We start from the raw sequence: 23890 nt of genomic DNA, 5'->3' as shown, positions 1-23890 counted from the left end.
AGTTGAGTTGTCTTGTTTATTCAGTCTTCTTGAGTCGGTCTTGAGTCATGTCGTGTCTTGTCTTATTGTGTCGTGTCATGTGGAGTCTTGTCTAGTCTTGTCTCTTATCTTGTCTTAGTCTGAGTAGTTTCGTGTCGTGTCTTGTCTTTTATCGTGTCTTGTTAAGTCGGTCTTGAGTCATGTCGTGTCTTGTCTTATTGTGTCGTGTCGAGTCTTGTCTTGCTGAGTAGTTTCGTGTCGAGTAGTGTCTTGTTGAGTTGTCTCGAGTCAGTCTCGAGTCACGTCGTGTCTTGTCTTATCGTGACGTGTCGTGTGAAGTCTTGTCTCTTATCTTGTTTTGCTAAGTCGTGTCGTGTCTTGTCTCTTATCGTGTCTTGTTAAGTCGTGTCTTGTTAAGTTGGTCTTGAGTCATGTCGTGTCTTGTCTTATTGTGTCGTGTCGAGTCTTGTCTCTTATCTTTCTTTGCTGACTAGTTTCGTGTGGTGTCTTGTCTTTTATCGTGTCTTGTTAAGTCGTGTCTTGTTAAGTTGGTCTTGAGTCATGTCGTGTCTTGTCTTATTGTGTCGTGCCGAGTCTTGTCTCTTATCTTGTCTTGCTGAGTAGTTTTGTGTCGAGTCATGTCTTGTCGAGTTGTCTCGAGTCAGTCTCTAGTCATGTTGTGTCTTGTCTTATCGTCTCATGTGTCTTGTCTTGGTTTTGTCTTGTCTCGTGTCTTGTCTTGTTGCGTCATGTCGTGTCCAATATTTGAATATTATTAATAATTAAAATGTAATTTTTCTTAAAGGTAAAGTCTAACTGCATTAATATGCTGTTGTATTATATGCATATGATAAAGTTGTTTATCACAATAATAAGCGTTAAATAATTTCACTTCTGCTTAATATATATTGTTGTAAGAACGGCGGTCCTCTAGAAGTCTGTGGTTATATAATATTTTGCAGTATCTCTATAAGTGAGTAATGGTGTTTATGGTGATTTGGTGCAGCAGGTGAATGTACAGCAGTGTTGTCAGTATTGGTCTGTAGCTCCTGTTTCAGTGAAAAATCCTCTAAAGCCCTGGAGAACGTCCTGTTAGTTCCTGTTGTCGTGATCAATAGCAGCTGATCGATGGAGAACAGCATCCTGTTTAAAAGGTTCAGAGAAGACGGGTCTGTTCACTAATACACTCGGAGCTCTCGCATCACTTCCTTTATTAGTTTCTTTTTCTTATTTAAAATTTTAATTTATTTATTTTTAATTTATTTATTATTACTTTTATTTTTTATTCTAATGTTTTATATTTTATATTTTTAGCATTTTACTTTACTTTTACTATTATCTTTTACTATATATTTTATATTTTATAATTTTTTACTTTTCTATGTGTCAATTTTAGAATTTTCAGTTTTACTTACATTTACATTTTATTTATATATATATATATATATATATATATATATATTAAATGTTGATTTAAAATTAGTACTTTTTATTTATTTATTATTACTTTTATTGTTTTATTCTAATGTTTTATGTTTTAATTCTTGTTCTAAGTTAATGTTTTTACTTTTTATGTCTTTGTTTTTTTATGGTATTTTATAATTCTCTGTTTTACATATATATTTTATATATTAAATATTGATTTTATAAAAAGTTTTTTTTTTTTTTTTTTTACTATTTTATTCCTAATTATTTTGTAATTTATTATTATATGTTATCAATCCCTTTGATGTTGTAAATGAGGGCACCCTCAATGTTGTTTTTTTCCTGAGGTTAGATAAATTGATTAAATAATAAAATAGTTGTTATTTCTGTGTGTTTTTTCTCAGTGTGAATTCAGAGAGTCTCCGGACGCGACGGCGGCGCCGCTGATCACGGGGTACCTCCACAGAATGCTGTCTAAATCCTCGCAGCAGGCGGGCGAGCGGTGCCAGTGCCTGGCGCTGAAGGTAAAGTTAACTTCCTTTAGAGTGCCGCCATGCTTGTTAATGAGCGAGCGAACCGTCTGCCCTCCGTACCACCCGGAACACCGGCGCCGCATGCTAAACCCAGCCAATTAGAGCCCGGTTTATTCCAGCCCGCGCTCCTGGAGCACAGCCAGCGGCAGGAGTAAAAGCTTATTAGCCGCAGTTTGGCTGGAATAAAGCGGCGTTTGGTTGAAGACGTGCTCCTGGTCCCTCGGGGACGTTTGATTGGCCGCTCGGAGGCGGAGTTCAGGCCGTACCGTTCGTGTGTTTGTGGATCAGAGCCTGGCGGGGGGGAACGAGGGCACCGGATTTGTTCTGTTAAAGCGCTGTAATTAACTCTGATTGTTCTCTGTTGTTCTGAAGGGGGAACCGGGTCTTCCAGGCTTGGCAGGACTTCCTGGACAGAAAGGAGACCGAGGAGACAAGGTAGGAGCTGACTTCCCTGTTTCTACACCCATTATACTTATACATGTACAGGGGTTGGACAATAAAACTGAACATTATGGGTGACATACCAGAGTTCAAAAGAGGACAAATTGTTGGTGCACGTCTTGCTGGAGCATCTGTGACCAAGACAGCAAGTCTTTGTGAAGCATCAAGAGCCACGGTATCCAGGGTAATGTTAGCATACCACCAAGAAGACCCAACCACATCCAACAGGATTAACTGTGGACGCTGTAAGAGGAAGCTGTCTGAAAGGGATGTTCGGGTGCTAACCCGGATTGTATCCAAAAAACATAAAACCACGGCTGATCAAATCACGCAGAATTCAATGTGCACCTCAACTCTCCTGTTTCCACCAGAACTGTCCGTCACCACAATAAATTACTGTGCTCTAAAACCAGGTGTTTCAGTTTCATTCTCCAACCCCTGTATATTTGGCTTATTCCACTGAATGGACGCCATTTCTGTCCCCAGTAAATTACATGCGTAAATGGGAACAGAAAATAACTTTAAAATATATTATATTATCAAGCATAGTGTCTTGCACATTGAGCATGATTAATTAAGTTAATAAGAGAATTAGTAAATGCCTTTTGTAAGTTTCGAGCCGTGCAAGGTGAACTTTTCTCGACGTTACGATAGCAAAGACACACTGACTCGCCTCTAGATCACTAAAATAGGGTCTCAACTGTCTATTTATTTCATTTTACTATGTCAAAAGTCAGCTCAGGGTAAGTTGCAGAATTAATTTTCATTCATCAATGCAATAATAATGTCCATTTTGATCTTCTGGGGCCCATACAGTGCCTTGCAAAAGTATTCAGCCCCTTTTTTTTCAACCTTTTGCCACACTTTTGCTCAGTGTCCTAATGCTATTAGCATAGCATATTTAACTATTTTTCATGTTTTTGCTAATTCTATGCTAAAAACTCCTTTCTGTTGCTTTCAGTCCTGTTACCCAAAACATAAAAGTAACAGGAGTGAGTTATTTTGTCATAAATATCAATTATTTCGACATGCAGTGAAACATTTCTTTAAAATAAAGACTTTCTTGAGAGAAAATTAAAGGAATTAGTGGAATTGCATTTTTAAACACGGTTTTTAAATAAGTTCACATGAGTTTGTAACCATATTCAGATTAAAAACCTGCCTGAGTTTGACCAGTATATGTTTTTAATAGTTAAATATGTGTTTTAGATTCAGAGCTGAAAAAGATAAATAAAATAAGTTTAATTTAGAACAGTTACTACAAGCAAATGACAATCAGAGGTGTGTCCAAACTTTTCACTGGTACTGTAAAACAGAGTATGATCCACATAGTGTAAAATTTTCCCACAGATTATAAAATAAAACGGGTTCATGTTTATTTTTCTGTTCCAGATATTCCTATTCTATTGGCAGTGTTTTTCTACAGGCTGTACATCTGTATTTACACATCTGGGGCAAGAATGGGTGCGACTTCAAGTAGCCGAATGCCGCATTAATTATAGACAGGGGATCCGTAAATATTTGGACGGGTGGTGTATCTTATTCTACAGGGACTAAAACCACTGCCAGCAGTATGACTTAATGCCACATAAACCCACAGCTGTTTACAACTCATTTACTCTCTTTCAGCAGCAAATAGCACAGGATATAGCAGTTAGATTTTTGGTAGAAATATTTAATATAAACTCATCATGTAATTGGCTTAATTGTAGTTTTTAGACTAATATATCTAATATTTATTGAGCTACAATAAAAAGTGCATTAAATAGTGCACAATCATTAATGTAGAGTGTTCATACAAAAAAGTTCGGACCACTGGTTACAGGACCTCATTAACGTAACTTCGGGCTTTGTTTGTTGGCTCTTGGTCTTTGGTGTAGACCTCACTGCCTTAATTCACTGATTATTTGGTAGTCTAAACCCAAAGATACTTATAGAGACTGTAGCATCATATCAATCACCTGAGATACCATTTATATCATAGAAACCACTTAACACGGCAAAGAGCGAAGTGGACTTCGTCTGATGGAGGGATCTGTACCCAATTTATCATTAGAATTTCCCTCTGGGATCAATAAAGTGTCTATTAGACTGTGTCTGTTTCTCTATCCATCTATCCTATCTATCTGTCTTTGTCTGCCTGTCTGTCTGTCTGTCTGTCTGCCTGTCTTTATCTATCTATCCATATGTCTGTCTTTGTGTCTGTCTGTCTGTCTGTGTGTCTGTCCATCTATCCTATCTGTCTGTCTTTATCTTTCTGTCTATCTGTCTGCCTATCTATGTATCTGTCGAACTATCTTTCTGTCTAACTATCTATCTATCCATCTGTTTGTCTATCTTCATCTGTCTATCCATCTGTCTGTCTGTCTGTCTTCATCTATCTATCCATCTGTCTGTCTGTCTATCTTTATCTATCTGTCTGTTTGTCTGTCTGTCTTTATCTATATGTCCATCTGTCTGTCTATCTTTATCTTTCTGTATCTTTATCTTTTCTTTATTTATCTGTTTAACTATCTGTCTTTCTGTCTGTATCTATCCATCTGTCTGTCTGTCTATATGTCTGTCCTTCCATTGTTATCTATCTCTGTCTGTCTGTCTATCTATCTGTCTCTGTCTTTATCTATCCATCCATCTGTCTGCCTATCTTCATCTATCTATCCATCCGTCTGTCTGTCTGTCTGTCTGTGTATCCGTCTGTGTGTCGGTCCATCTTTGTCCATCTATCTGTCTTTTTATCCATCTGTCTGTCTGTCAGTCTGTCTGATAATCTGTCTATCTTTTTCTATCTGTCTATCTGTTTATATGAACTTCATGATGTAAAGAACATGTTTTGTATAGAATGTAGATCTATTGTATCTTGTGTAAAAGTAGAGATGTATAATATGCTGATTTAAGTGCATTTCTATTGGTCTGAATTGAAGAAAATGTAGATGCATCTTCTTCAGTATCTGCTGTCTGTAATAATGTGTGTTGAGTAATAATTCTCTGAATAGTTTTGGTAGATTTGGAGAGATCTGGTGATGAGTGATGCTGTGGGTACGGCTCTCGGGTTTCCCATAACAAAATCTGGCCTAATTTCCCTCCGTCGTTTATCATGGTAGGTTTAGTATCATTCACACAAAGCCAAACATGGTCTGAGCGTTCTCGGCCACATGGAGCGGCGCCCGCGGATCCGGGGTGCAGGGAACGTGGCCGGGTTCCAGAGAGAGAGAGAGAGAGAGCGCAGCTACAACCGGCGGAACGGGAGAAATCCATTAGGACCAACAGGTGCTGATACGCCCATTAAGACCAGATGGCCTTTGAGGTCAATGGCCTAATTACCATGTTGTGGTTTGGGATGGGGATATTTTTCAGGAGCTCTGCTTGTTTGCAGTCGGCGCTCAGGAATTCCTGGCGGGGAACGCCGGCGTTCCAGCCCTTAAATCACAATACCTGCAGGACCGCGGCTGCAGTCACAGGAATCGAGCTGTTTGCCCGGCTCTCCTCTTAATTAGTATGCTCTCCTTCGGAAAGTGACGTTAAATTTGTTTTCAAATCCGGACGGAGCCGAGGATTCAGCAAAGTTCACTCGGCAGATCTTTCCCCGAGTTCCTCTCAGCTCCCAGTGTTAAACACCAATTTGTCTGTGTTGGAGAAGAGTGTGCGGGGACGCTCGTTAGCCAGGACTCTGTCCACTGTCTTATCGGCAGTGTACAAAATATATACCAGAAGAGGACAGCCGCATTATATACCATCATATACCTTATACACAGAGTTTATAAACCACTGATTTATTGAGACACTAATAGATAGAATTGTATGCATCATAGAATGATGATAAACTATAGAATAAAACTGCTACAGATCCCTCCATCAGAAAAAGTCTAAGGTTCGCTGGTATATATGTGGGTGGGTGCTACAGCCTTTATAAGTCTTATTCTATCGTTTATCATCGTTCTATGGTACACAAGCTTCTATCTATTAGTGTCTTATTAAATCAGTGGTTTGTACACTCTGTATATACAGAACATGGTGGTATATAATGCGGTTATCCTCTTCTTGTATATATTTTTTTAATAAATTACTACTCTTGATGTGCAGTGTGGCTCTTTGATTCTTAAATGTCTTGCATAAATTGAATATAACAGTCGATTATAACAGGATTGACTGTAGCAGGGTTGAAGGTAACAGAGTTTACCACATTGGAATGGGTGGTAACGGAGTTGACTGCAGTGGTGATTGTAGTAACGAAGTTGATTGTAATGGAGTTGATGAACAGACTAAATTAAAACGGGGTTGACTGTAGCAGGATTGAAGGTAACAGAGTTTATGGCATTGTAGTGACTAATAACGGAGTTGATTAGTAACAGAGTTAAAGAGACGAGAGTTAATATAAACAGGGTTGACCATAGCAGGATTGATGGTAACAGTTATTTTTACGGCATTGTAGTGATTAGTAACGGAGTTGACTCGTAACAGAGTTAAAGAGAAGAGAGTTAATATAAACAGGGTTGACTGTAGCAGGATTGATGGTAACAGTTCATGGCATTGGAATGGGTGGTGACTGAGTTGACTAGTGACTGAGTTGACTGTAATGGAGTTAAGGAGAACAGACTAAATAAAAACAGGGTTGACTGTAGCAGGGTTCAAGGTGACAGTTCATGGCATTAGAGTTGACTGGTAACGGAGTTGACTGGTAAATGGAGTTGACTGGTAACGGAGTTGACGAGAACATAAAAATAGGATTTACTGTAGCCGGGTTGAAGGTTTCAGAGTTTGTTGCATTAATGGTAACTGGGTTGAGGGTAAAATAAATGTTAAACTGTTGATGGTAATCAAGTTGATAGTAATGGAGTTGGTGGTAAGATGGTTGTTCCGGAGTTGACGAAAACAAAGGTGACAACCCTGCTGGTGGTATGTTGTTGTGACTGTGTAGGCAGTGACCGGGTTGACAGCGCAGAGTTTACTTTTACAGAGTTGCAACCCTGCATAAGTGTTGGTAGTTGTTGGTGGTACGTTGGCTGTGTTGGAGTTGACTGTGTCGGAGTTGGCGAAGAACAGAGTTTATGGTATCAGAGTTGCCAGCTCTGTTGGTGGTAATGGAGTTGATGGTTGATAAGGGATTTGGTGGTAAGTTGATTGCCAGTTACAGAGTTGAGTTTAACGGACTTGACAAATAGTTGGTATTACTGGGGTTGACAATAACAGAGTTGACAGTAAAGGAGATTACCTATTTTAAATCATAATTGAATTCTCAGCTGCTTAAAAGGTTTGCACAGTGCTGTTATACAGTAAGAGAGTATATCCATCAATCTCAGTTTTTACTGCAGGGCCACCAATAAAATCATGTAATAAACCTTAATTAATTTGCATATTACTAACTAACTACTCAGTGCTGATTTAATATAAAACAGCGTTTAATTAAATGAGATTGAGTAAACTAGTTTAATCAGATCAGGCTGAGAACAGTAATCCAGTATCACTATTAAAACCTCTTATCTCCGGCCGGTGTTGGGTACAGATTGGGCACAGGTGGCAGGGTGGTACACGTGTGCCGTCCGGCGGTGCTCCTTCATTAATCACGCTGCTCAGTAATTGGATACTGAGGAAAGTAATTGCTGGAAGAACGGCTAATCGCTGTGTTTTAATTGGTTGTTGACCTGAAGTGTTACGTGACGCTTTTCTGTAACTTAATAAGAAACGGGAACGGCCGTAATTAATTCCTGGCCTGAACAAGACGTTTTATTATTAGAGCTTATTAAATTTGATATTTGAAGCTTCACATGTTATGAGCCCTGGCTTTACGGTGAACATTATGAACTGATCTCTTTTATTCTTCTGTTTATTTCTAAAGATTGCAAGTGTAGAATTTACTGTCACCTCAGGTATAGATACAGTAATTTGGGGTGTTGGAAAATAATATATATAAATGTTTGGGTGTAAAGTTTGGTGTCAGAAGTGGCTCAAAGTTGACTAACAGTTTTGATGGTAAAAAGAGTTTGCGTTAACGGAGTTGACAATAACAGGGTTGGCGGTAGCGGAGTTGACTATTTTGATGTAATAAAGTTGTTAGTAACAGCTGACACTATCAGGGTTGGCGAGAACTAAGTTGATTGTAACAGAGATGGATGTAACAGAGCTGACACTAAGTTAGTGGTAATGGAGTTGACAATAATAGGGTTGGCGGTAATGGAGTTGTCTTTATTGATGGTAACAGAGTTGACGAAACCAGGGTTGACCATTTCAGAGTTGAATTGACCGAAACAGTGTTGACCATGTCAGAGTTGAATTGACCATTTCAGGATTGACCGTTACAGGGTTGACCAATTCAAGGTTGACCATTTCAGAGTTGGCAGTAACAGGGTTGACCATTTCAGAGTTGACCATTTCAGAGTTGGCAGTTACAGGGTTGACCATTTTAGAGTTGGCAGTAACAGGGTTGACCATTTTAGAGTTGGCAGTAACAGGGTTGACCATTTCAAAGTTGACCATTTCAGAGTTGGCAGTAACAGGGTTGACCATTTCAAAGTTGACCATTTCAGAGTTGGGAGTAACAGGGTTGACCATTTCAAAGTCGACCAATTCAGAGTTGGCAGTAACTGGGTTGACCATTTCAGAGTTAGCAGTAACAGGGTTGACCATTTCAGAGTTAGCAGTAACAGGGTTGACCATTTCAGAGTTAGCAGTAACAGGGTTGACCATTTCAGAGTTAGCAGTAACAGGGTTGACCATTTCAGAGTTAGCAGTAACAGGGTTGACCATTTCAGAGTTGACCATTTCAGAGTTGACCATTTCAGAGTTGACCATTTCAGAGTTGACCATTTCAGAGTTGGTAGTAACAGGGTTGACCATTTCAAAGTTGACCATTTCAGAGTTGGCAGTTATAGTATTATTAGTAAAATAGTTTATGTTAACAGAGTTGAGCATAACGGAATTGGTGGTAGGAGGGCTGACGATGCCTGAGTTGATGTAACAAAGTGGTCGAATGTTACAGGGTTGAGTATTTGCGGAGTTGACATTATCATTCAAATTTTATCACAGTTGCCTAAAACTTAAGTGTGTTTATTCATCATTTAATCCTGCGTTATCCTGCGTGTGTGGACTCAGTGGTGATGAATTGAGAGGGATGGTGAATAAAGTGCTGTAGGATATAAGTCATAGTGAACGGTGCGGTGCTGCTGAGTGTGATCTGTAAGAATGTGGGATATGTGGATCTGGGGGGGATCAGTCCGGATCGGTTTCAGTCCAGAATCTGGATTAAACCCCTGCAGGTCAGATAGATCATCACAGGTCCTGTAATCTACCCTGTACTGTTTATTAAACTCCCTGCAGCTCCTGCACCACACGTCATACTGCGTCTTTCAACAGACAAAAAACTAAAACCCAAAACATTTAAAGTATTAGTCGTGTCATGTCTAAATACATATTTTCATTACACATTTTTATGCATTTTTTTTAAATTTTGTGTACGAGCATTTTGCATGTTTTTATGCAAGGTTTATAACAAAGGTAGATGACACGAACATTGGTACAGCTGCAAATTCTACAGAAATTCGAATTAGTTTTAATTATTTTTTAATTATAAGTGTTAGTTGAGTAAACCAAAGAAATTTAAAATAATCAATTATTTCAGTGTAAAAAGTACCAAAAAATGGTGAAATGACAAAGTTTTTGTGTGGACTGGTATAGTGTGTTTTTATAGAACATTTTAAAAGTTTAATAAAAGTTCAGCAGGGTTTAAAAACCGCATTAAAATACCGCATTAACCTCAGAGTTTTACCTCATAGACGTGTGAATAAAAGCTGAACTCGTTTTCCATGCTGGGGTTTATAGATTATAGGATGGAAACATGTGGAGTTGATTGTTCATGTTTTTGGCGATAAATTCAAGTATAAAGTGTTATTTTTGCCGGTTGTGTAAGATATCTGCAGTGCTGTATAAGCCTATTATGGGATGTATGAATGTACGAGTGTAGAGTAGAGTATATAAGCGTAGGAACCTGTGCGGTAGTTGCGGCGTGGCTCTTTAACTCCGGGTTTGTGTTGGAGGGTTTATCTCCCGGCGCTCGGAGAACGCATCCTGACCCACATTCCGCTGGATGTGGGAATTCGCGGATGGCGACACGTTTGCGTGGCACAGAAAACACATTAAGCTTGAATGAAACGCAGATTTTCACGCCTGTCGGGATTTGGCGAGGCTCCCGCTGCCGTGCTGCGCTGGCATCGCTTCCTGGAAGAAAAGGCATTTGAATATCAGCGACAACGAGCCAATCGGGGATCAGACCACGTTTTCTGCTGCTCATCAAGGATGTAATTTGTTCTCCATCGTTCGTTCTCTCAGAACTTTACGGAATAAAGCCGAGCAGAGCGCAGAGTTACGGAGTTGAGGGGGATTGTGGGCAGACTAGGCAGACTTGGCACCCGGGCGACCCCCTGCGGTTCACTGCAACACAAACTAGGCCAAACCTTACGTCAGATTTATTATTATACGCTATATTTTATTATACTGTACAAAAGAAAAAAATAATACTTTCATAATGTGATATAAAAAGCTATCACTCCGGTCTTTTACAACAGGGATGGTGAACCTCAGGAAATCCTGGATTCCAACCTAACTACTCAACACAGTACCTGTTACGGAGATGACGTTTCAAATTTTCTTTCTTTTAGCGCACATACCTAACTAAGTACCAAATCAGTCAGATTATTATTTTTTCTTTTTATAGTATAATAAAATACAAAGTACTTAGTCACTTCAGTTTTAACAGCCGGATGTTGAACCACAATAAAGAATCCAAGGTCTCTTTAAGTGTACCTGTTTTTAAGGTACAGGTAACAGGGTTGGCAGTACAGGTAACTCTTTTGGAGTTGGTGGTAATAGGATTGGATGTGTAACATCGTTACTGGTGATGGAGTCAGCGATAGCAGGTTTAGCTCTTCAGTTGTTGGTGACACAGTAAGCGCTAGCAGGATTGGTGGTAACAGAACTGATAATTACTGGGTACCGTGGTCGTTGAGTATCGTGGTCGGTGAGTACCGTGGTCGTTGAGTATCGTGGTCGGTGAGTACCGTGGTCGGTGAGTACCGTGGTCGATGAGTACCGTGGTCTGTGAGTACTGTGGTTGGCCAGTACTGTGGTTAGCGAGTACTGTGGTTGGCGAGTATCGTGGTCCGCAGGTACCGGGGTTGGCAAGCACCTTGGTTGGCGGCTACCGTGGTCGCAGAGTACCTTGGTTGTCGAGTACCAGGGTTGGCGAGTAGCTTGGTCGCCGAGAACCGGGGTTGGCGGGTATCGAGGTTGGCGGGTACCGGGGTTGGCCGTTTGAAGTTGGCAGTAGCAAGATTGGCTGTAGTCTGCTGTGATGGAGCGATTTGGGGCTTGGCATTATCGGCAAGGGTGGTATCGACGAGGGTCCTTTCGGCGAGGGTGTTATAGGAGTCGGCGTATCGGGGGGTATGGAAGTTGGCATCGGTGTTGGGGGCATTGGCGTTTGGGGTTTCATAGTCGGAGGTTTCTGGGAGACTGAGATTGACTGTAACACAGTTGGCAGTGTTGGAATTGGTCGTAGCAGCGGTATTAGAGTTGGGGGTATCGGAGATGGCGCCATCGTACTTGGTGGTAGCAGGATTGGATGCTGTGGCAGAGTTGGCTGTAATTCATTAAGGGTTGGTTATTGCATCGTAGTCGGTGATGGAGTCAGCGATAGCAGGGTTGGCTGTAACACAGTTGGTGGTGTTAGAATTGGTTGTATCAGCGGTATTAGAGTTGAGGGTATGGGAGTTGGCGCCATCGTAGGTGGTGGCGGCAGGATTGGATGTGATTGAGTTGGATGTGATTAGAGTTGGTGGTGTATAACATGGTAACAGTATACGTAATATAGAGGTGGTGACTTTGCTTTTGAGAGAAGATATGCTGTCTGTTATTTTAATGCAGAGTTGGTCATTGGTCAAAATTTGAAGATTGATTGAACTTCTGTTGTAAATTACTTCCATACAGAATGGCTGAATGTAGTGACAATAAGAGAGAATGGGTAATAAACTGAAAGTGGAGCAAAAATAAACTGCTAAGTAGATTAGCTTTCTTATTGGTCATAAACATGGCGGCACTTTTTTTGTGTAAACCGTGCTCTCACTAAAACTGTTTAACGATATTTAACACATTAGAATCTGTGCTGTCGTCGTTTTTGGAAGCGCAGGCCGTTCCCCACCATCGTTCCCAGGCTGGGAGTGATCTGGGTAATCGGACGAGGCAGATTGGACGTGGATCAGTGGTAATTAAGTGGTTGGAAGCTGGTGTGGAGTGAACCCCCGGCTCTGAAGTGGGCGGGGTGCTGGATTCAGCCAATTTGGCCGGGCTTTAACTCAGATTAACACGAGGGTGTTGGAGATTCCCGGCTGAGGGGTGATAACTACGGGTTAATTGTTCTCACCTACAGCAGCAGCTTCATGCAGAATTACTGCAGTTTCTTTTGTTGGGTTCTTTTTTTTTTTTTTTTTTGTCTTGAGGGTGAATATATAATCCAGTGTTGGGTTTCTGACAGTGCTGCTGCTGCTGGCAGTCCAGGCTTAGTCATTAGGATTGATTAAACTGGTGTTAATCAGCATTTTTGTCCAGGATGTTACAGAGAGAGGCTGTGGAGTAAATGTATTGTGTGTACTTGTCAAGTTTTCTTCACTTTTACCAAATTGAAAACCTCTCTATAATCAAGAGGAAGATGGATGATCACAAGCCATCAAACCACCAAACTGAACTACTTGAATTTCTTATTTTTTGCACCAGGAGTAAAGGCATAAAGTTATCCAAAAGCAGTGTGTAAGACTGGTGGAGGAGAACATGATGCCAAGATGCATGAAAAAAAAACTGTGATTAAAAACCACCAGGGTAATTCCACCAAATGTTGATTTCTGAACTCTTAAAACTTCATGAATATGAACTTATTTTCCGTTTAGTAGGAATCGTAAAATCATAGATAAGAAAAAAAGAATACAACTACAGATGAAAAAATGAAACTAAAAATATAAAGGAATAAATACAATAAAGCGATAAAATATTGTAATACGGTGGGTTTTTTTATAGATGGTTTTCTTCTGAAGAAGAAGAAGAGCAGAGTAGGGGTGTTCGATATGGCCCTAAAATAATATTATAAAATACAATATTTTATGGTATTTTTGCGATAACTATACTGTACTCTTGGCGATATGACAGAACACTCAATTTAAAAGGGTATTTCAAGAATAAAATTAAAATTTAATTTATTATTGCATACAGTATATGATGTGATATGGCGCACCTCTAACTTAAATTTCTTTAAAAATACAAGAATTTTATCAGATTTGTTACAGAAGCCAATGATCCAGAATGATCAGTCTTGATACTAATATATGCACTCCATATATCTCCATATATCCAGGATTAAAGTAAAATAAATGATACTGGACAGATATAATCTGTCTCTAGTAGATATATACATAATGGGAAATGAGAACAGTGTCATATTTTTTTTTTTTTTTTTTTTTAAAGGCTAAAAACAGTAAACCCTGATGTGATAATTAGGGGTGGGTGATATGGCACCATATTTCAGGGTATAATTTTTAGCACAGCATTGTTTTAGTGCAGTAAAAAACTATCTTTGCTGAATATATTGATATATTGTACATTTACTGCTGCGTTTCTTTATTCTAAAACATTTTTACAAAATTGAAATTGATTAAAAGGATGAAATTGATCTGTAGTTGAGCGCAGGTCTGCTCTGCGTTATTCTTCACCATAATTTGACGTACATCTTCCATCCTATTAGAACAAGAGAAAACGGAGCATTTTCTATATAAAAAGCTTAATTTTATAAAGGTATAAAATGCCTGTGTGTGTGTGTGTGTGTGTATATGTGTATATATTATAGAGGAATGTCTGCGGTTGTCTCGGTGCTCGGTCTGTTCATTAGCTCGGCTCTTCCAGTAGCCGCTACGCTCTGTAATCTCTTTAAGAAGCTTTTTACTGTGAGAGAGACGAGAGGACGCCGATTTCAAGGTTAATTCTACGTTATTCTGTATAGTTTCCCGTAGAAGTAGCACTCTGTATGTCTACAGGGTTGGCGGACTCTTTGATTGGCTAGTTTTCGTGGAGATGCAGGTTTTTTATAGGGCAGTTTTATGATAAAATATTAAATATTAAAAATATATATATTTAAAAAGCTAGAAAAATAGGTTTTGAGTCTGCTAATGTTGCTTTAAATGCAAAGATCTTTTGTTTGTGGATCTGTCTAACTGCGTGTTTCATTACAGATAGTCTAATTAGTGCCATTTCTATCAGTACTGAGTCAGAACTGAGACGAAAAATACTGATGCATTTACTCTGCATGTCAGAATGTTGCAATAAATATAATTTAGCATTTTTATTCAAATGCATATTATGACAAAAACTGCTCTAGAGAATCAAAAGCAAGGTATTCCTAAAAATGTTTGGGTTTTGTTAGTGTCTTTTTCACTATGAGTAGCTAGTCATCCTCACCCTACCTCCTCACTTTTAACTTGCTTTGCCTTTCTCTACCTCGTTCTACCTCACTTTTAACTTGCTTTGCCTTTCTCTACCTCGTTCTACCTCACTACTCTCACTCCCCACTCTACCCTCACTTTACCTCATTCTACCTCTATCTTTACTCACGTTTCCTCAGTTTACTTAATCTAACTTGTTCTATTCTTACTCTACCTCACATTACCCTCACTCCTACTCGTTCTACCTCGCTGTTAACTCACTTCGCCTTGCTCTACCTCATTCTACCTCACACTACCTTTGCTTTACCACACTCTCAACTCACTTTGCCTCATTCTACCTTGCTCTACCTCACTGTAACCCAATCTACTTTACTTTCAACCCGCATTGCCTTTCTATACCTCGTTCTACCCTGCTCTTCCCTCACTCTACCCCACACTACCCTTGATCTAACTCAGTCTACCTTACTTTACCTCACCCTTCCTTTGCTCCTAATTCACTTTGCCTCATTCTACCTTGTGCTCAACTCACTTTGCCTTGGTTTACTCATTCTAACTTGCTCTACTCTTACTCTACCTCACATTACCCTTACTCTATCTTGTTCTACCTCACTCTCAACCTCTTTCTGCTTTGCTCTACCTCAACTCTACCACACTCGCTTACCCCTACTGCCCTCGATGTCCTCGCTCTACCCTACATTACCCTTGCTCTCAACTCGCTCTGCCCTTGTTCTACCTCACTGTAATCCACTCTACCTCACTCTCAACTTGCTACCTCATTTTACTTTACCCTTACTCAACGACAATCTACCTCACAGTACCCTCACTCTTTCCGTTCTACCCCTGTCTTAACTTGCTCTGACCTTGTTCTAACTTGTCCTTAGCTCACTTTGCTTTGTTCTACCTCACTGTAATCCACTTTACCTCACTTTGTACTCTCTTTGCCTTTCTCTACCCTCACTCTACTGCACATTTCCCTCGCTTTACCTCATTCTGCCTTTGTCTTTACTCATTTTGCCTTGGTTTACTCATTCTAACTTGCTCTACCCTCACTCTACTTTACTTTACCCCACACTTTCCTCGCTTTTATCTCACTTTGCCTTGTTCTACCTTGCTTTTACCTTGCTTTTAACTTGCTTTGCCTTGCTTTACCTCATTCTACCTCTCTCTACCCTTGTTCTACCTCACTCTACCCCACACTACCCTTGCTCTACCTCATTCTACCCCACTTTAAACTCACTTAAACTCTACTTCATTCTACCTCACACTTAAATCTTTTTGCCTTGTTCTACCTGTTTCTACCTTGCTTTTCCCCTTATTCTACCTCACTCTAACCACTCTTTACCTCGTTTTAGCCCTTTCAGGTTGCACAGGTAATCCAGCAGTAAACACACCTTAAATATGACTTAAATTGAAAATGAGTAATAGTTTGGTGTAAATTATTCTGTAGTCTTTTCGCTTTGTTGGAATAAGGTATTTTTGCTTTTGCATTTAGTGAATCCCTGAAAAAGACAGATAATTTCTGTATCTAATTGTTTTCTGACTCGAGATCTTTGTCCCGAGGGAGTAAAGGGACTTAAACACAGCTTTCAGGTAGAAAACTAAAGCGACCCGGTTCTCAGTGCCCAATTATCCTGTAATATTACCCCCCGGCAGCTGTTGGCCACTGTGTTAAGCGGAGGCCCCGTGTAACAGCTGTAATTCTGCAGAGTCTCCGCTGCCCTCATATCTCAAACCCCGATCCTGCACTAATACTCCTGTCGTCTCACTTCTCCAGGGAGATCCGGGAGAGGGCGGGCTTCCTGGCGGTCCGGGTGTGAAGGTATGTCACTGTTATGGATCTGGTGCAGAACGTGTCGTCAGGAGGATCAGATATCTGATCTGTGTTTGAGTGAAGCTCAATTCACACTTACTAATCCATTTACACACAGTCACAATAATACAGAACGTTTCTCATAATTACAAGAGCGTTGTGGCTTATAACTCACTTTGCCTCCATCTACCCTCACCTTACCTCATTCTACCTCATTTTACCTCACTCTTAATTCGCTTTTCCTTGCTCTACCCTCACTCTACTTCTTTCTACCTCGCTTTTAACTTTATTTTCATGGCTTTGTCCTTGCTCTATCCTCACGCTATCCTCACTCTTAACTTACTCTACCACACACTACCTCGCTCTGCCTCACACTACTTCAATTTACCTCACTCTTAACTCTCTTTGGCTCACTCTACCCTCCTTCTACCTCGCTCTTAACTCTCTTTTCCTGGCTCTGTCCCCGCTCTAAACATGCAGTACTCTCACTTTACCACACACTACCTCACACTACCCTCACTCTACCTCAATTTACCTCGCTCTTAACTTGCTTTGCCTTACTCTACTCTCTCTACCCTCATTCTACCCATGCTCCATCTCATACTAACCTCGCTCTAACTCATTCGATCTTGCTCTTAACTCACTTTTCCTGGCAACTCACTTTTCCTCAGTCAGTCTTTGCGATATCCTCACTCTACCACACCCTACCTCACCCTACTGTTACTCAACCTCAATTTACCTCACTCTTAACTCACTTTAACCTCTCTACCCTCATTCTACCCATGCTGTATCTCACCCTACTGTTACTCTACCTCAATTTACCTCACTCTTAACTCACTTTGCCTCGCTCTACAATCGCTCTACCACACCCTACCTCACTCTAACCTGGCCTCTACCCTCGCTCTATCCTTACGCTTTCCTCACTTTACCTTACTCTACCACACACGACCTCACTTTTCCTTTACTCTACCTCAGTTTATCTCACTCTTAACTCGCATTGCCAAACTCTACTCAACTCTACCCACGCTCTATCTCACACTACCCTCACTTTACCTCACTCTACCTCGCTCTTAACTCGCTTTTCCTGGCTGTGCCCTGTACTTTGTTCTTGCGTTATCCTCACTATACCACACACTACCTCGCTCTACCTTAATTTACCTCGCTCTTAAATTTTTCCTCGCTCAACCCTCGCTCTATTTCACACTACACTCACTCTACCTCATTCTAACTCTCTCTTCCTGGCTCTACCGCACACTTCCTCACACTACCCTCCCACTACCCTCACTCTACCCTCACTTTACCTTAATTTAACTCTCTCTTAACTCGTTTTTCCTCGCTCTACCCTCATTCTACCTCACTGTTAACTCTGTTGCTCTTCCTGGCTCTACCGCTCTATCTTTGTGCTATCTTTACTCTACCACACCCTACCTCACTCAACCGTCACTCTACCTCAATTTACCTCGCTTTTAACTTATTTTGCCTCGCTCTACCTACACTTTTCCATCATTCTACCCACGCTCTCTCACATTACCCTCGCTCTATGTTCTACCTCACTCTACCCTCAGTTTACCCTTGCTCTTAACTTGCTTTGCCTTTTTCAACTTTTGCTCTGCCTCACTCTACATCCAGCTTTATGTCCCGTCTGTTGCTGCACGTTGTTAATGAAATTAGAGTTTACTGTTATTCACTGTATTTTCACAGCTTTTTTGGTTTGTGTATTGCTGAAACTCATCTTGGTGATACCAATAATAATACAGTTAATTGCACAGATCCTTCAAGGTGTTGTGGAGACCATACGTTGACGGGTGTTTTTTATTGATTTGTACTGTAAGCTGTAATAAATGCTCGGTAGCATGTGTATATATATATGCAGTATATTTGCAGTCCCTCTGCATGGGATTTACTGAGCGAGCGCTGAGAGATGGTTAGCGAGTGGCGCAGCGGTGGAGGGGAAATGTGTTAATCCGGACTGTATTTCTATGGCGGATGTTAAGATAGTTGTGTGGTGACATTTTATCCCCTGAAACTGGATACGCTTTCAGGATATAATGCTTAAGCATGTCACCCCACTGCACTAAACCCCCTATCCCTACAGCGTACACACCCATACAGCCAGATTAACCCTTTAAACCCGTTACTTACCCCCACTGCAACCTCAGATACACAACTGTGGGGACAGGGTCATGTCTGTCATTGTGTTTATATTAAATATTTCGGATGTTACAATGCATAATTGCTATCTTACCACCTTGCCAAAAGTCTATTTTCACACTATTTTCCCCTTCCCTCATTAAATAAGCAACAGTGCTTCTGAATATATCTACACTGATGGGTGTAGTAGTCTGGAAATTAGGTGTGTTCAGGTTAAATCTTGCGTATTGCTATCTTATTTGCGCGAATATCACATAAGTGTGATATCATATGCTTTACCCAGTAATTTAGAGCTAAGGAACAAATGGTTAGAGTTTGTCTATGGAGGAACACCACCAACGAACACAGCCAACAAAACCCCGGGTAGGATTTTTACTTTCTGGACCTGGGCTACTCACCTCTGTAACTGTAAAAGTAACTATAGGTTTAAATAGGATCTCCGGTGGATTTTGCGTTTTACAGAGACTCTAGATTAAGACTAGGTCAGTGGCTGAACTGCACTTAGCCATAGCAGGGCCTTATTACACATGTTGTAAAGTAACATATAACATTGCAAAGACTCATTTTAGTGTAAAAATTTATTTTAAAATGCTGCATCGCAGTGCTGTTAGCCAATCAGATGCGATATGTTTGCATGTATGAAGAATATTCATGAGCAAGAGTTGAATTCCTATCGTTTCTCCTCCTCCCCACTCCTCCACTGGACTAAAGCACTGTTAAACCAGATCACCGGAGCACTTTTTTACTGTTTTTTCACAAAAAATAAGCTCACATGGCATTTATTCATACTAGAGACACAACTAGACTTTATAAAATGAATGAAAAAATGATGAAATAAGGCCTTTAAGTTTGTGGTTAAAGGTGGTTCATATTCCCAGATGAAACCACTATTGTAAATGGTATTTTCTCAGGGTGACTCCGGTGTCGCCGGGTTGCCAGGTCTGGACGGGCGTTCAGGGAACAAGGTGAGTCCGGTTTGACGAACGGCTCGCCGTGCAGTTTGACACATGCCTGAGAAATGTCCCCCAAGCCCTGGCATGTCTCCACACCCGTCCCCAGCACCGTTTTGAAGTCTATTAAACTGTCCTGCGCTGCTCCCTGAAATAGCCTGTAGTAGGAGTGAAGGCACAGCGTGTAAACGACTGACAGACCGTCACGCTGTATTTCACCAAGTGGGCCAACAACACGCTTCAGAATTCCACCGCCGTCCCCCGAGGACTTTTACTGCGCCAACTGAGATCTGGCCAGCTTTTAATACATTTCCTTCACCCTTTACTACAGCTGTGTGTAGAGAAAAACTGAGCTACGAGACTCCAAGTTCAGTAAACAGCTCTTCATGATGAGTTTCTTTGATTTTACCAAATTAAAAACCTCTGGAATATAATCAAGAGGAAGATGGATGATCACAAGCCATCAAACCACCAAACTGAACTGCTTGATTTTTTGCACCAGGAGTAAAGCAGCATAAAGTTATCCAAAAGCAGTGTGTAAGACTGGTGGAGGAGATCATGATGCCAAGATGCATGAAAAAAAACTGTGATTAAAAAGCAGGGTTATTCCACCAAATATTGATTTCTGAACTCTTAAAGTTCTGCATCTTTTTTGTTATTTCAGTCATTTCTCATTTTCTGTAAATAAATGCTCTAAATGAGAATATTTTTATTTAGAATTTAGGAGAAATGTTGTCTGTAGTTTATAGAATAAAACAACAATGTTCATTTTACTCAAACATAAACCTATAAACAGCAAAATCAGAGAAACTGATATATATTGAGATTGTTTAAATCAAATTTCAGGGAAAAACTGTTTAATATAATATTGTATAATAAAACAATCATTTATAAAATGTGAATATAAGGACAATAGGATCTAACGAGAAGAGGTTAACAATGCTATCTAGTGGGCGGGGCTTAAAAAGTCTGTATGATATACATATTCATAAAGTTTTAAGAGTTCAGAAATCAATATTTGGTGGAATAATCCTGGTGGTTTTTAATCACAGTTTTTTTCATGCATCTTGGCATCATGTTCTCCTCCACTAGTCTTACACACTGCTTTTGAATAAATTCAAGCAGTTCAGTTTGGTGGTTTGATGGCTTGTGATCATCCATCTTCCTCTTGATTGTATTCCAGAGGTTTTTAATTTGGTAAAATCAAAGAAACTCATCATTTTTAAGTGCTCTCTTATTTTTTTCCAGAGCTGTATGTATATCTGATGAATGTTATCTCGGAGGTTTGGTTTGGTGTTCAGTCATAAGAAATAGCATGAAATCTGGTCCATCCAGAGCTTTGCATGGTGATGATGGTGGTGATGAGGGATCATCCCTGGTTTGCCCTTAATCTGAGAATTACTGGGTCTGTAGAAGTGGGATAACATTACTTCTTAAGACATTTGAAGATATATTTATAGTACCGGTCAGAAGTTCTTAATTTTTATTAGTGTCTACATCTCTGTATATAAGCAAATATATTCTCTTTAATTTATAATCAATGTAATTTGCGTCTTGCAATTTTGCTCTGTTAATTATTTATTGGTCGTTAGAACTGCACTAGTATAATGGTATGGTACACTTTTTATACCCTTTCTCTGTCTGTCTGTCTGTCTTTCTATTGGTCTATTCATTAAGACATTTTGGCACAGGGACAGTTTATGTGTTCACATTATGTAGTAAACTAAAAATCTTCAAAAATGGAGATACTTTGTTTTTTATTGGACAGAGACAATATATTATATAGATGTATTAAACACACAGAGTGATCTATTTTAAGCATAAGTGTTAATAATTATGGCTTACAACCAATAAAACCCCAAAATCAGTGTTTTAGAAAATTAGAATACAATATATATAAGACCAATTGGTACTTTTGGTATGCAGTGTGGGCAGTGTGCCAAGTCCTGCTGGAAAATGAAATCCTCCTCTCCGAAAAAGTTGTCAGCAGTGTTTTCCTGCAAAATCGTACAGAACTTCATGCTTCCCTCTGCTAGTGACAGCTTTTATGGAGATGCGGATTTATTTCATTTTCCAGCAGGACGTGGCACACTGCCCACACTGCCAAAAAAGTATCAATTGGTCTTACAATATAGTATTCAAATTCTCTGAGATACTGATTTTTTTTTTCCATTGACTGTAAGCCATAATAAAAATGTTCTTAATAAAAGTTAATAAATAAAGGCTTAAAATAGATCACTCTGTGTTAAATACATCTGTATAATATATATATATATATATATATATATATATGAGTTTCACATTTTGAACTGAAAATTACTGAAATAAAGTAACTTTTTTCAATGATATTCTCGTTTTTTGAGGTGCATTAGTATGTAAACTGCATTTAGGAGTTTTGCAATAACAATAATTGTTTTAAAATGTAAATAATTTAAATAATTAATTTATTTTCTGACGTGCTCTCTCTCTCTCTCTCTCTCTCTCTCTCTCTCTTGCTGTCGTTGTAGGGCGAGCCGGGGTCATCTGGAGATCGAGGGAATGCTGGACAAAAGGTACGTAGGCCAGTCCACCGCACAGCATCATGGGAATTGTGTGGGAATCTATATCTGTATGTTATTTATCCTCCTGTTGGCGAGGTTCAGGTTCTGGTTGTACCGGGGGGTTATTGGAGCGTGTGATGTTTCTGGGCTCTATGAGAAGCAGGTAAAGCAGTTCCAGGTGCTCCCGGGCTGGTGATGGACCTGCGTGGAGGTTGATGGTTCTGTAGCCGGAGGTGCTTCTCTGTAAACTCAGCAGAAACATTTTATCACCTGCTATGAATATTTGATTTTTGTAGACCGGCGCTGCTGTTGTTTTTGCTGCAGGCGCTTTTATTCTAAAGGCTGCGAGGTTCGTTCATCTTCTGAGTGATGTATAGATGTGTTTGTTGAGACTAATATAACAATAAAGCTCTCTCTCTCTCTCTCTCTATATATATATATATATATATATATATATATATATATACAGCACTGTGAAAAATGAAGAGTTTCTGAATCAGTTTCTCTGATTTTGCTATTTATAGGTTTATATTTGAGTAAATTAAACATTGTTTTATTCTATAAACTACAGACAACATTTCTCCCAAATTCATCATGTTCTCCTCCACCAGTCTTACACACTGCTTTTGGATAACTTCAAACAGTTCAGTTTGGTGGTTTTATGGCTTGTGATCATCCATCTTCCTTTCGATTATATTCCAGAGGTTTTTAATTTGGTAAAATCAAAGAAACTCATCATTTTTAAGTGATCTCTTATTTTTATCCAGAGCTGTATATACTAGTGCATCTCAAAAAATTAGAATATCATTGAAAAGTTACTTTATTTCAGTAATTCAGTTCAAAATGTGAAACTCATATATTATACAGATGTATTAAAATACAGAGTGATATATTTTCTTTTATTGTTGGTGATTATGCCTTACAGCCAATGAAAACCCAGAAATCAGTGTCTCAGAAAAAAAAGAGAATTGTATAATTAAAGCATTGTTAGCTGAGCTGTTATTTGATGGGTTTTACTGTATGAAATGTGTTTACGGGGGCGTGTTCTGGGGGATTTCTGTAATGAAAGCAGATGAATATGTATTTGCTGTTGGTTTGAAAGTTTCCCCTAAAGCTGGAGGACAGATGGTGTTTGTGTTCTGCTTTATTATACAGAGTTTCTCTTCCTCTACAATAGAAATAAAGCTGCTGTTGGGGGAAACCTGTTAGTGTTTTGATGCTAATGGATTGGGTATGCTTTTATTATAATAGCATGTGTATTATAATTGTAGTATTCTATTGTTCTAAGGGTATTTTTGGATGGATATATTCTTGCATGAATGGAGAGATACTTTAATAGATATTTTGATTTATAGATGCATTGATGGATGGATGGATGGATGAATGGATAGATAGATGCTTAAATCAATAGGTACTTAGATGGAAAGATGCTCAGATGGATAGATGCTTGAATAGTTGGATACTTTAATCAATATGTACTTGGATATATAGATACTTGGATTGGTGGATAGATACTTGAATGGATAGATACTTGGGTAGTTGATTTGATAGTGGCTTGGATGGATAGATGCTTGTATTGATTTATGAATGC

At 39.5% G+C, this 23890-nt stretch overlaps 1 protein-coding gene across 4 annotated transcripts in view; it reads left to right on the top strand.

Moving 5' to 3' along the window:
• Nucleotides 1–23890, top strand: part of LOC103037411 (collagen alpha-1(XIX) chain) — a 199858-nt gene that overhangs the window by 29779 nt on the left and 146189 nt on the right. For 2 of the 4 annotated variants that reach the window (XM_049472167.1, XM_049472165.1), the window contains exons 8-12: nt 1809–1928; nt 2310–2372; nt 16623–16667; nt 19721–19774; nt 22267–22311. In XM_049472167.1, coding sequence (XP_049328124.1) covers nt 1809–1928; nt 2310–2372; nt 16623–16667; nt 19721–19774; nt 22267–22311 — 327 coding nt within the window. The remainder of the gene's footprint in view (nt 1–1808; nt 1929–2309; nt 2373–16622; nt 16668–19720; nt 19775–22266; nt 22312–23890) is intronic. The other 2 variants (XM_049472164.1, XM_049472166.1) reach the window with 2 other exon arrangements.

The sequence above is a fragment of the Astyanax mexicanus genome, chromosome 25, assembly GCF_023375975.1.
Source record: "Astyanax mexicanus isolate ESR-SI-001 chromosome 25, AstMex3_surface, whole genome shotgun sequence".
In the NCBI taxonomy this organism is placed as follows: Eukaryota; Metazoa; Chordata; class Actinopteri; order Characiformes; family Acestrorhamphidae; genus Astyanax; species Astyanax mexicanus.
The sequence above is the reverse complement of the archived record's forward strand: the minus strand, read 5'-3'. Positions and strand labels throughout refer to the sequence as shown.